At 47.7% G+C, this 12,870-nt stretch overlaps 1 protein-coding gene across 1 annotated transcript in view; it reads left to right on the forward strand.

Annotated features, from left to right (window-relative positions):
* Positions 1-12,870, forward strand: part of LAMB1 (laminin subunit beta 1) — a 182,265-nt gene that overhangs the window by 131,446 nt on the left and 37,949 nt on the right. The window contains exons 10-13 of the mRNA XM_013004629.2: positions 128-307; positions 468-580; positions 2,274-2,353; positions 12,508-12,643. Of these exons, the coding sequence (XP_012860083.1) occupies positions 128-307; positions 468-580; positions 2,274-2,353; positions 12,508-12,643 (509 nt within the window). The remainder of the gene's footprint in view (positions 1-127; positions 308-467; positions 581-2,273; positions 2,354-12,507; positions 12,644-12,870) is intronic.

Here is a 12,870-nt window from a genome sequence, read left to right on the forward strand (position 1 = left end):
GTCATTCTACTTGCTGCGTGGTGTTCTGGGAGTGGAATGTGTTTGGTAGTCAGGCCTCCTTTAGTAACGGGCTCTCTGTCTCACACGTGTTTCCTGGTGGTGTTAACCTGGTGCTTTCCATCCTTAGACTGTACCTGTGACCCAGCTGGTTCTCAGAACGGGGGGATTTGTGACAGCTACACCGATTTTTCTGTGGGCCTCATTGCTGGTCAGTGCCGGTGTAAATTATACGTGGAAGGAGAGCACTGTGAAATTTGCAAAGAAGGCTTCTATGGCCTCAGTGCAGAAGATCCATACGGTTGTAAATGTAAGTACGTTTGGCTGCGGGCCCTGGGATAGACTCGTTGGGGGTGTGTGTGTAACTCTCTCACATCGTTGGATATGGATAAACCATTTGACTGTGCAATTCCACTACTTCCCACTCCCGTGGCTGGCGTTTCCCCACCTTCTTTTTGTCTTCAATAAAGCTTGTGCGTGCAACCCCCTGGGGACAATACCTGGAGGAAATCCTTGTGATTCGGAGACTGGCTCCTGCTACTGTAAGCGGCTGGTGACAGGACAGCATTGCCAGCAGTGTCTGGTGAGTAAACCCTCATCACCTGGGCCAGGTAGTCATGCTTTGAATAGAGGCTGCATCCTGCCACTGGGTTCTAGCCTCCCTGTTCGGAGACGAGTCGAAATCCATAGACAGGGCCTGCTGATTCATCATGGGACAAAATATTCACCATCACTGTTAGAAAGGCTACTGAAAACCACAGTGGCATGCCAGTTTTACAGATAAACGGGCAAAGCCTTCTTAAAATTCTGTTTAACGTTCGAGATGGCACACTGCGCTCTGCTGGTCGGTTTGGCCCTCGGAGGGAGCGCTTGGTTGAGACATCGTAGTAACTGGGGGAATGTGCACTCCCCTGTGACCCACTCATCCCCTCCTGGCATGCCGTCATCCTGAACCGGGGAAATTGGACAAAGATGATGTAATCAGCAGAAGGTTCCTTGTGAAAGGCTTGGGAACAACATTGGGAAAATAGTCAATCTGGGCCCCTCTTTACAATGTGCAGTTTGGTTGCCATCGACAATGGCCGTAACATGAGGAAATGCTTATGCCGTGATGGGAAGGGAGAAAAGCAAAACAAGCCAAGCACAGGATGCATTAGTTGCTTGATAGTCTGGAGGTGGGAAATAGGCATCAAAAACACAAACTCTGGAAGGAAATCCGCCCAAGTAGTCACAGGAGTCTTCTGGGGGGAGTAGTTATGGGAGCCGCTGAAAACGATCTCTCTTTCTCTCTCTCTCATACCATTTTCGTATTGCTTTTTTACTTGGAGGGGAAACTAGTCATTGGTCCCAATTGATGCTTCGTGCCTAGTAAATGGGGATATTTTCCTCATCTCCATCCTGCTGAGAGTCTTAAAATAGATTCCTGGAAGTCCAATTTAAATTGGTGATCCTGCTCATTCAACTCAACTCCGCTGACTGCCATTGAGTCAGGGCCCCCATAGCATCCGATATGCCAGGGCGGAGCTGCCCCTGTGTGTTTCCGAAACTGTAACTCTCTATGAGAGTCGAAAGCCTCCTCTTTCTCCTTTGGAGCCACTGGCAGTTTTGAACTGCTGACCTTAAGGGACGGTTAGCAGCCCAAGGCATAACCACTGCTCCACAAGGGCTCCTTCTATCTGCTCATGAAAACCGGTAAGGAACTAAATAAACTCCTTGCCTTTGAGTTGAGCGCAGAGAGATCTCTGTCCTTGTGCAGATTCTGCCTCGTTTCTTGTTATTTCTGGCTTCGAGGCTGCCAAAACCCAGTAATCTCTCACCTTCCATTTGTAAGAATGGCTCTGGGTTTATGTTGTGTTTCCGCCGAGGTAGCTTCTACAGGGTTTTCCTCCAAGGTGCTTGTGACAGACTGGATTAGGAGAGTACACATCTGCCAACTATTTGCCAAAATATTTGTAACTGTGGGTTTAATTTGAATGACGAAAAGCGGTATCTTGATGTCTTGCTCATGGGAATGATCAAAAGAGGGCTGTGTGCAGGGCAAACCGATTACTCTGTGATCTAGCATTTTCAGGTGGTTATGCATAAGCTGATCTGACTCTAGGGACCCACAGTGTGGGTTTCTTTATTTCAGAGAAACCGTCCCGTTTGTTAGCTTTCTGCTTTGACGGTGAAAATGAATGATGGAATAATCAACGCACGCCGTAGCTTGTTTCTCACTGGGTCTATTGTGTAACTACAGGAACCTACCTTTAGACGTTTAATCTTTTATTCTGCAGCCAGAGAACTGGGGGTTAAGCAATGATTTGGATGGATGTCGACCTTGTGACTGTGACCTTGGGGGCGCCTTAAACAACAAGTAAGTGACAGTTCACCTAGACTCCTGTACCCAGTCATCTCAGCGAGGCCTCAAGGCCTCAAGGAGAAATGTGATGAATGGCCTTTGCTTTGATGCCGTATACACAATCATGTTTTCCTGTGGGTCTCAACCCTTTATTGATTTTTTAAATCATTTAATTGGGGGCTCATACAGCTCTAATCACAATCCATCCATCCATCCATTATGTCAAGCACATTTGTACATTTGTTGCCATCATAATTTTCAAAAAACTTTCTTTCTACTTGAGCCCTTGATATCAGCTCCTCATTTTCCCCTCCCTCTTCCACGCCCCCATGAACCCTTGATAATTTATAATTATTTTTGTATGTCTTACACTGACCAATGTCTCCCTTCACCCACTTTTCTGTTGTCCGTCCCCCTGGGAGGGGGTTATATCATTGTGATTGGTTCCCCCTGTCTTCCCCCACCTTCCCCTTCCCCTCCTGGTATCGCTACTCTCATTGTCCTGAGGGCTTATCTGTCCTGGATTCCCTGTGTTCCCAGCTTTTAGCTGTACCCGTGTACATGCTGTGGTCTAGCCGGATTTGTAAGGAGTCTCAATGCTTTAAAGAAGTTTCTCTATCCCAAAAGTTAGCTTTGAAGTATTCTAGTAACTTTATAGTTTTGTTGACGTTGTTGCTGTTACTTGTTTTTATACATTTCTGTATTTTTTAACTGACGGGAGCCATTTATGCTTACTGTTTTAAAGATATGTATACATACTTCTACAACTTATTTTTCATTTGGAGCTCTTTGCTCAGGCCAGCATGTATTTATCTACCTATTCCTTTTAAAAGCTTTTTGGTATCCTAGCGCGGCTCTCTGGTGGCTTTGTGGACTAGGAGTTGGGCTGCTAGGCCAACAATTTGAAAACCTCAGCCTGTCCAAAGGAGGAGGAGGAGGCTTTCCACGCCCTGAGAGAGTCAGACTCTCAAAACCCCAGGGGCAGTCCTCCCTGTTCCCAGTGAAACCCAAATGGACTCGGTGGTGATGAGCTTGGGTTTTTGAGTTTGATCATGTGAAAGTACTGTGATTTGATGATTTCTCTTTTCTTTCTATAAATTTCATAATAGAAACCCATGTAGATGGTTTGCAGATACGTCCATAGGCCAGGCTCCCGGGCATGCAATTGCTAAGTCAAAGTACTTGTGCATTTTTAATTTTAATAGAGAGTGTTCTCCAGAGAAATTGTTCTTGTCTATTTTATTTCTTTTTTTTTTTTTGTCTATTTTATTTCTTAACAACCAGTTACAAAAGTATGTTTTGCCTATTTCATCACCCAGTGGATGGATGGGAACGTTTTCTCTTTTTTTTGCCAGTCGAAAAGATAAGAGTCCAATTTCAATTTATGTAGAGAATCTTTTCATCTGTTTTATCTCCCACTTCAAAGTCCATAAAGGAAGATCGCATACACTAACTTGCAGTTCCAGTATGCGTGTATTTCTTGAATAGGTGAAACATGAAGCTATCCCCAGGATTTTCAGATGTGCACGCTTGGCAAGATGTAAATTGGTGGGGGAGAGTCATTAACTACCTTTGAGTCAAAGGGAATTAAGGGCTCTGTTTGTTGCTGGCTCCGAGCCAGAACATCTGGTAAAGATAGGGTAAGTGTGCTGAGAGGAGACAGATGCTTCCTTGTCGCCCGGAATCTGCCCTGAGAGAACACGCTGGCTCATGGAGCAAAGCCTCCTGGAGTCAAAGTTTGACTCTCCTGCAAGATTTTTTCCTGACATCGAAGCAGCCTGCTGGGAAGGAATATTTAATGCAGAAAGAGCTTGTTCTCTTTGGCCTCCTTATTGGAGTTCGTTCTGTCCCAGCTTGTGGAAAAGACTCAGGATGGCATGTACCCTCTGAAAGTCCAGAGTGGATGTCTGTTCTTAAACACCCTCCAGAGGACAGACAACTAGGATCATTCTGTAAGAGCCAGACAGAAGGCCAAAACTGCTCGCTGAGTCTCTTCTCTGATTCTCCTTGGCCCCTTCCAGAACACATATTGATTCCTTTCTAATTGATTCCTCCATTCAGAGTTGTCCACAGTATTAAAATCCTGGGTTGAATGAAAGAGGCATACACGATTCTGCACATCATGTCCTGAATTCCGGAATGTTTGTGTTCCTGTACTTTCTATTCCATCCTGCAGAACCATTTCTGTTCTTTGAACTCACGCTTTGCTGCCTCTGTGCAAAGTCCCTCGGGCCCTCTGAACGCACCTCTCAGAATCTGTAAATCTCCGAATGAGCCAACTAAGAAAGTTTGCGAAGCAGAAGCATTTCTTAGCACGTTTGAAAGCAGATCTTTTTTTTTTTTTTTATGTGCTATACCTTTTTTATTGAGGGTTTTTTTTTTCTTCAGGAATACATACGAACAGATACTGCATTTTATCAAATGCTTTCTCTGCCTCCATTAAACAATCATAGGGTTCTTCTTTGTTTTGTGGATGTGCTGAATCACATAGATTGTTTTTCTACTAGTCAGCCATCCTGGCATATTTGGTCTGAATCTCACTTGATGGTGATGTCTTATTTATTTTTTTATTAAGTACTTTTATTGGGGGGGGTGTCCTAAATCTCTGATCACAATCCATACATTCATCCATTGTGCCAAGCACATTTGCACATATGCAAAAGCAGATCTTTTAAGCATGATTGGTGAGATGCCCAATCTTTAGGCTTCATCATTTCAGGACGAAGAGGAGGAGGTGTGCGTGTAAAGACCCCCGCTAGACTGGCGATTCTACGCCATTTCCTGGTGATCCTTTCCAATGCTTTGTGGTTTCCCTCCAAGAGAAATGTCTCTGTAGTTTCCTTTGGGGGTGATGGAGGCCAGGTCTTCTGAAGCACTAATCCTACTTGGCATGGCCCGCAGGAAGAACTTGTTAAATGACTTTTTACCAGTGAATCTTCCTGGCCTTTGGCTTAGACACATAATAGGCATTGAGTAAATGCTGTTTGAGATGAATGGTTTGGAGAACAAAAGATTTTAAGACATCGGTCCTGCTCCCCTGTGGCTGCCAAAGCCAAGTGCCCCACAAGCAAGCGGACATAGACAGTAGAATGTGTTGGTTCACAGACTAGAAGGCCTGTGCATCAGCAAGGCCAGGCAAGGTCTCCCCAGGCGTGCCTGGGCTCAGTGCCACAACGTAGCTCCGCAGACACACGAGTTCTTCCTTCTTTCCTCTCTTCTTGTCTCTTCTTTGTTTTAGGGGACCCCCCCCCCACTCCACCAGGGTCTCCTATTCACTGCTTGCATTTTCAGAGACCCTATGGGCCAGGTCAGGACTTCAACGTAAAGTTCACGTGTTTTCCCTAATGGGCTGAGGGGTGTTTGAAGAAAATACTAAGGATGATAATCTAAGTATTACATCTATTGCCAGCGAACCTAAACTTTTGAGTATTTGAAAAAACAGGAAGACTTAACTAATTTGAATAATGAATTCAAAACTGGCTACTGAAGTTTCCTGCCTAGTTGGGACCCTTTCAGTGAGTAAGTAAGTAAGAGTCCGTGGCCAGAGTTTCTATGTAAATGCCACTTGTCAATGTTTAAACTTGTTGAAACAATATAAAGCTCTTTATAGCTTCCTTCAAAATTAATGCTGCATCAATTAAATTTCAGACTTTCATTTTTGGCTTGCAGGCTACCTTTAAAAAAACAAAAACAAAAAAAGCGTCTTCCTAGATGGCAAGTCCCCAGCGCTTTTTTAGTCTCTCAACATCACATAACCACTATTGTTTCTGGCCCTGGTTTTATTCTGACTTTGCACTGCAGTGGAATGTATTTAAAAGTCCTCTCTGTGGAGGGATTGTGTCCTAGTGTTTGTTTCTTTGACCTCCCTTTGTTCCTACAAGTGGGCCTTGGATGTATGTCCTCAGGAAATGAGCAAATGAAGTTGATTATGCTTTGAAATCAGAGCAGAAGCTAATAGCTAGTTTCCTCAGGATGATTGTGGAGTATCCATCCATCCTTTGTAGGTTACCATGGTGGAAACACATAGGATTCTGGTGATGGAGGGAGGGGAGGAACAAGTCATTGGGTAGCCAGCTCTTCTTTGTAATGGGACTGGCAGAGGGGATACCAGTGTCGAGTTGCTTATTAAGAAGGTTGCTTTTAATACTTTATATAGTAAAGCAAGAAAATACTCTAAAAGTCTTAACTTTTCTCTATGACTAAGTAATTAGTGAGAAAACATCAGGGTCAACGTAATTTACTTAACTGAGTGCTTAGCCATCGAGAAAAGTTAACCCTCTACAGTATTTTCCCTCCTCGTTTCTATATAAATTAAATAAACTGGTTTCCTCCCGATGGACGGCTTGTAAGTCGAGAAATGAAACCCGTGAGTTTACAGTGTGACCTTGGCCTCATGTCCGCGGTGGCGAGGGGAGACAATAAAAACACCTTCTGTTGCAGCATAGCAAATCCTCTCAATATAGTGGCATAGAGAAGCACGGGTTTATTCTCTTAGAAAGCTGCCACTCACAAGTCCCCGCTTACTTGATGGAGACCCGGGGGTCAGCAGGCTGCATTTCTTGAGACTCGGTTTCCTGCTCATTTGGGTTGTTAGCAGAAGCCAGAGGGAGGCGGCTGGTCAATGAGCCTCCTGATTTCTCCCTGGCTGTAGGCACAACCCTGGCCCTATGCTCACTGAGGTCAGCCCTCTTCCTCCAGCGTCCCCACCAGCATGGTGGGTGGCGTCCTTCTCACATCACATCTTTCTGACCCACCTTTTCCACCTGCCTGGTGGTCTGCGTTTAAGGAATCCTGTGATTCAAACCAGCCCACCTGGTTAATCCAGGATAATCTTTCCCTCTCAAGGTCGAATCATATCTTCAAAGCCCCGTTGGCCATATAAGGTAAAATACCCACAAATCCTAGCGGTGGGGATGTGGCCCTCCTTGGGGCTCATTAGTCTGCCCACCACAGGGCTTCTCGGGCCATGACTCTGCCTTACTGACTCCGTCTAGATAGCGGGAACTGCATGGAGGGAGCATCTAAAAGGGGGTCACTATTTCTATGAGCTATGACTTTGGAACACAGGAAAGAACAGTGGTTTCTAAGAAGTCCTTGCACTCGCTGTGGAGGAAATGGAATTGGAGCTTGGTTTTCTAAGGGTGATTAATCTTTGAAAGATGAGACAGGTGGACTGGGAGAGCCTTCTAGCTGCAAGGGACGAGACAAATGAAGAGCCAAGGGGGAAAAATGTGTGTGTGTGGCACTTTCAGGGGAGACACCCCCAGACCACTGGCTCCGGTCTTCTGCGATTTTCATCTGGACTGTTTTATCACGATTGCATCTGTCTGTCACAGGCTTGGCAGTTAGCATTCTGATGCTGGCTAGACGAGATGTCCCTCATTAAGATAAATCCCATTATCTCTACTGCAATCCTGGATCTTGCCTTGCTGGCCCCACCTCTGTTTACATTCCTCGTGCCTCACCCCCTTTTGCTCTTGTCATTGCTCTCCTCTCTTGCCTGTCCAGCCCCTCTCCAATGTGCCTGGCCACCACTTCCATCCAGCCTCTGTCTTCTCGGTCAGGTAAGCCCTGCCTGCCTCGACACCCACAGTGGCTCTCTCTATGAACTTAACTTCGCCCTGGGTCTGTTGTATCAGTCAGATGCCTGACTGTTTATCTCCCCAATCGGATTACACATCTGTTTTTCCTAAAGTATTTCATTGATTGACACACACACACACCCAATTTTTCTTCATATCACTTGAACAAAAACAATAAACTTAGCAAGGAAATAACAGTTGGTTCAAAAGGAAGTTTGGTAGTGGAGGAAAATGCGAGGGCATTGACACCAGGAACACAACTTCCAGGGCCAGTATTTGCTCAGTAACTATTTGCAGAAGAGTGTGAGAAGTGTGGGTGGTCTGAAAGCAAAGGGTGGGTGCCAGGAGAGACACAGCTGCTTACAGAGGTTGGGTTCTGGACACCGTAACTGACCTTGGCACATAGGCAGAGGCAGGGCTGGGCCCTTGTGAGGTGATGGACGTTGTGCCATGAGATGAGTGGACTGGCAGTGATGGGTGGGATTGACAGGACACGGAAGAGAGACAGGCTTGAGAAGTCAGTGTAGGACAGTGGTTCTCAATCTGTGGGTCGTGACCCCTTTGGGGGTCGAACGACCCGTTCACAGGGGTTGCCCGATTCATAACAGTAGCAAAATAACAGTGATGAAGTAGCAACAAAAATACTTTTATGGTTGGGAGTCACCACCACATGAGGACCTGTGAAGGGGTCACAACATTAGCAGAGGTTGAGAACCACTGGTGTAGGAGATTGTAAGGGCCGTGGGGTGTGGCCTCTGCGACTCTTGTTTTTACAAATGAAATCAAGTCTTTTATTCACTTTTAACAAAGAAGTATATCTTCTATTTCCTGCTTGAACTCTTCATTGTATTCACTTAAAAATAGCATATCGGTCAATTGAAGTGCTGTTCTGGAATGTCCTCACCCATCACTTGACTTCCAAGTGCCACCAGCTGTTAAGATTTAAAATACAATTTCATCCAAGTTGAAGAAGACTCATCACTTGGGATTTCTTGGATCTTATTTCCCTCCTGCATCTGGGGATTAGTTCAACATGAGCCGCGGCCGGCGCTCCCCGGATGTGAAAAGCGAGACTATAGCTCTTTATGGGAGTCGAAGCCCTATCTTCCTCCCTCCCTCCGAGCGGACTCAAACTGCCGACTTGTCAGATTGCAGCCCAGTGTGTTGCCACGCCGCCGCCAGGGCTCCTGGTACAGCAGCCGTGATGTGGGGAGGAAATCCTTAATTGAGAATCCTCCTGAAAGCCTGAAACTCAGTCCTTGAAGATAAAAGGAAAGAGGGATGTGCTCTCTTTCCTACCACGAGAGGAAGTGTGTAAGTTGGCTGCCAGCAGTAGGAGCAGAGTCAGCCTTGGGAAGAGCAGTTTGGGGGAAGATGGAGCGCAGGCGGACAAATCTCGGAGCTGTCCCCCTGAGAGCTGGCAGTGCCGCGAGCTGTCGGTCTGAGGGCCGTGCGGCTGCAGAGCCTCAAGACTGAGCTACAGGGGCACTGAGTGTTGGCGCCAGGCTTCTCGCTAACAACAAGCCAGGCTTGACCCAAAGGGAATTCCTTTCAGGGGGTCAGTCTCCTGGGGTTGTGTCTTGATTAGAATTGTGCTGTCGGGAAAGGGCAAGCTCAGGAGTCTGCCTCGAGCCATATCTTCATCCTCTGACTGTTTCCTGGGTTGGCAGGTGAAGAATCTGGTTGTTTCCTTCAGTCGTACTCTGTGTTGGGAACACTGGTTCCCCCAGCCAGCATCTGCTAGGGAGGAAAGTAGGGTTTTCTTTGATCTGCTTGATGTTTAAATTAAACGATCTGATGTTTACGTTTCCATAAATGGCTTCTTTTCCTTGGCTGACTTTGGCACTGGCTGAAGGGACGTCTCTCCTGTAGGACAGTAAGGGCCCACAGCACTCAGAGGAAAACACTTCCGCTGGACCGTGACAGGGCTGCCTGGGGCGTTTCTAAGAAACCTCTGAGGGTGAAGCTTCCGGCGAGCTGTAACTTGCCTTGGGTGCGTGCTTTAAAGTGAACTTTGAACATGGGAGTCCGACCATGATCCCACACTGTATGTGAAAATACACGCGGGTCAGTCAGCTCTAACTGGTCCCCGAGGTCATGAGCCCCCAGAAGACCAGAGAGGCAGAGGCTGAGACCAGAATGAGTATCTTCGCGTTTATCCAGAGGCCTTTATCACTAAAATCAGCAATATGCTTAAAGTAACAAAAGGTTTTATCGTGTACATTAAGTCTCCTATTTTCCCTGGTGTACTTTTATTCTAGACGCATAACCTTCACGCCTGGGTTTGTTGCACTCCGTCCTGGGGTGTGAATTGGGGGCGGAGCTCTGGGCCGGGCTCCTGGGGATGGCCTAGGTGAAACCTTCCAGGGGGTTATCATCTGGAAGAGGCTAGGTCCGTTGGTCAGTACGATACCACCAGGGGAGACGTGGTCAGCGACTGAGGACAGTATTCGATAAGGGACCACGGCAGTCTCAGTGCCGCTGAAGAAAGCAAGAGGGAGGGAACCAAGCCGGTCTTGATGAAAACGCTGACGGGAGAGGGAGGCCTTAGAAGATGAGTGGGATTGAGGACCCTGCCTCATGTCGATAAACACCTGTTGTGTGACGAGCTCTTAGGTACCGGGATCGTGGGAGTCGTGGGAGTCGATGGGATGCAGTTTCTCTCAATGTGGTGGCGTGGGGAGAGGGCAGTGGGTGGACTGACTCTTGAAAGAACACGTGGCTCTTTGCCGGGCGAGCTAGGGCGAAGGGCATTCCAGGCTTCGGGAACATGAGCAGAAAGGAAGACTCAGGAATCCGTTGCCTGGTGTGTTTGGGAAATTGCGTGGAGTGTCGGGTAGAGAAGGGCCAGACCCTGCGAGTCATGAAGCCAGGGAGTGGTGCACCCACCTCCAGGTCGGCTTCCACCCAAACTGCAACCAAGAAAACCCCATGGACCAGTTCCAGTCTTTACTATGTGTCCGGACCAGCTTGATGGCAGCAGGTTGGAGTTGCTCTGGTCATGAAAGATCAGAGGGTCGCTGTGTGGGGGTGGGGGGTGCGGTTTGGGTAGTAAGTTAGAAGACTGGCAGCAAGGATCCCAATTGAAAACCTGTTCCTACCGCTTGCTGTGAGCCAGAGAGAACTGGCGCGTTAGCCCAGACGGTGGAAAGAACTGAGGTGAACACGCTGACTGGTTCTCGGTTGGACGGTGCCAGCAACTTGGTGCTCTCTGACTGAGTTGGCTCAGTATCTTCACCCCGGAGAGAACATGGAGAGAGAGGGCACGGGAAGGTGTGGCCGGGACTGTGCTGATACCTTGGCTCTGACGCCTTCGGGGGCCCCTGGGACAGCAAAGCTAGAGGGATTCATCCGCGAACCCAAACTGAACTTGTTGCCATCAAGTTGATCCAGAGCTGTTCCGGGGAGCTTTCTTTTTTCTCTTCTTTTAATCCTTTTATTGGGGCTCGTACAAGTCATCACCATCCATCCATCCATCCATTCATTGTGTCAAGCGCATTTGTTGCCATCTTCATTCTCAAAACATTTGCTTTCTACTTGAGCCCTTGATATCAGCTCCTCATTTTCCCCTCCTCCCCGCCTCCCTCATGAACCCTTGATAATTTATAAATTATTATTTTGTCATGTCTTACACTGTCTGATGTCTCCCTTCACCCACTTTTCTGTTCTTCCCCCAGGGAGGGGGTTATATGTAGATCCTTGTAATCGGTTCCCCCTTTCTAACCCACCTTCCTCTTCCCCTCTTGGTATTGCCAATCTCATTATTGGTCCTGAGGGGTTTATCTGTCCTGGATTCCCTGTGTTTCCAGTTCCTATCTGTACCAATGTACATGCTCTGGTCTAGCCAGATTTGTAAGGTACAATTGGGATCATGATAGTGGGGGTAGGGGTGAGGAAGCATTTAGGAACTAGAGGAAAGTTGTATGTTTCATCGTTGCTACACTGCACCCTGACTGGGTCCTCTCTTCCCTGCCACCCTTCTGTAAGGGGATGTCCAGTTGCCTACAGATGGGCTTTGGGTCCCCACTCTGCACTCCCCCTCCTTCACAGTCATCTGATTTTTTGTTCTGGGTCTTTGATGCCTGATCCTTGATCCCAGGGAGCTTTCTTGGCTGTCCCCTTTGTGCAAGCAGAGCTCTTCAGCAGCACTGGAGGGGTTCCAACAGCCAACCCTGAGGGTAGTCGTCGAGTGCAAACCTTTCGACATCCAGGAGCGGGGAGATGTTCTTTAAGGAGTTAGCTACTTGGATGTGAGGCCAGAAAAAGCGATTGCGGTTGTTAAAACTATCACCATAGCGAGAATGTCTGTGAGTCCACCGAAAGCCTGCCCGTGGTGTGCATGCAGCACTGAGGGAAGCAACGGTGATGGAGAAAGACCAAAAGGACCAAGGAGCACCTTTGAGCGTTGTGCTCGGGGTTTGAGATAGCTGTCATTCAGGTGGTGTTTTTTCCACACGTTGATTGATTTTCTGGAGGAAAGTAGAGCATTCTCCATGACGCTGTCTCCCCATCTCATGCTCCCGGCAAGCGGGGAGTGATGTCCTCGGGTGCGTGGTGCCACAGCTGACCCCGCTCTCTCTCCCTCAGCTGCTCTGCGGAGTCCGGCCAGTGCGCCTGTCGACCCCACATGATCGGCCGTCAGTGCAATGAAATGGAGTCTGGCTATTACTTCTCCACCTTGGACCACTACATCTACGAAGCAGAAGAAGCCAGCTTTGGGCCTGTACGTAGAGAAGTGCTCGACAGGCTGGTAAAGTGGCATTTGGTGGGTGGTAGCGGAGTGCTGGCGGTGCTGTGGTTCAGCACTTGGCAGGCTGGTGGTCCAAACCCACCAGGGGGTCAGTCTCCTGGGGTTGTGTCTTGATTAGAATTGTGCTGTCGGGAAAGGGCAAGCTCAGGAGTCTGCCTCGAGCCATATCTTCATCCTCTGACTGTTTCCTGGGTTGGCAG

This window comes from Echinops telfairi, unplaced genomic scaffold (assembly GCF_000313985.2).
Source record: "Echinops telfairi isolate 266 unplaced genomic scaffold, ASM31398v2 ScPeMD7_23;HRSCAF=83, whole genome shotgun sequence".
Taxonomy (NCBI): Eukaryota; Metazoa; Chordata; class Mammalia; order Afrosoricida; family Tenrecidae; genus Echinops; species Echinops telfairi.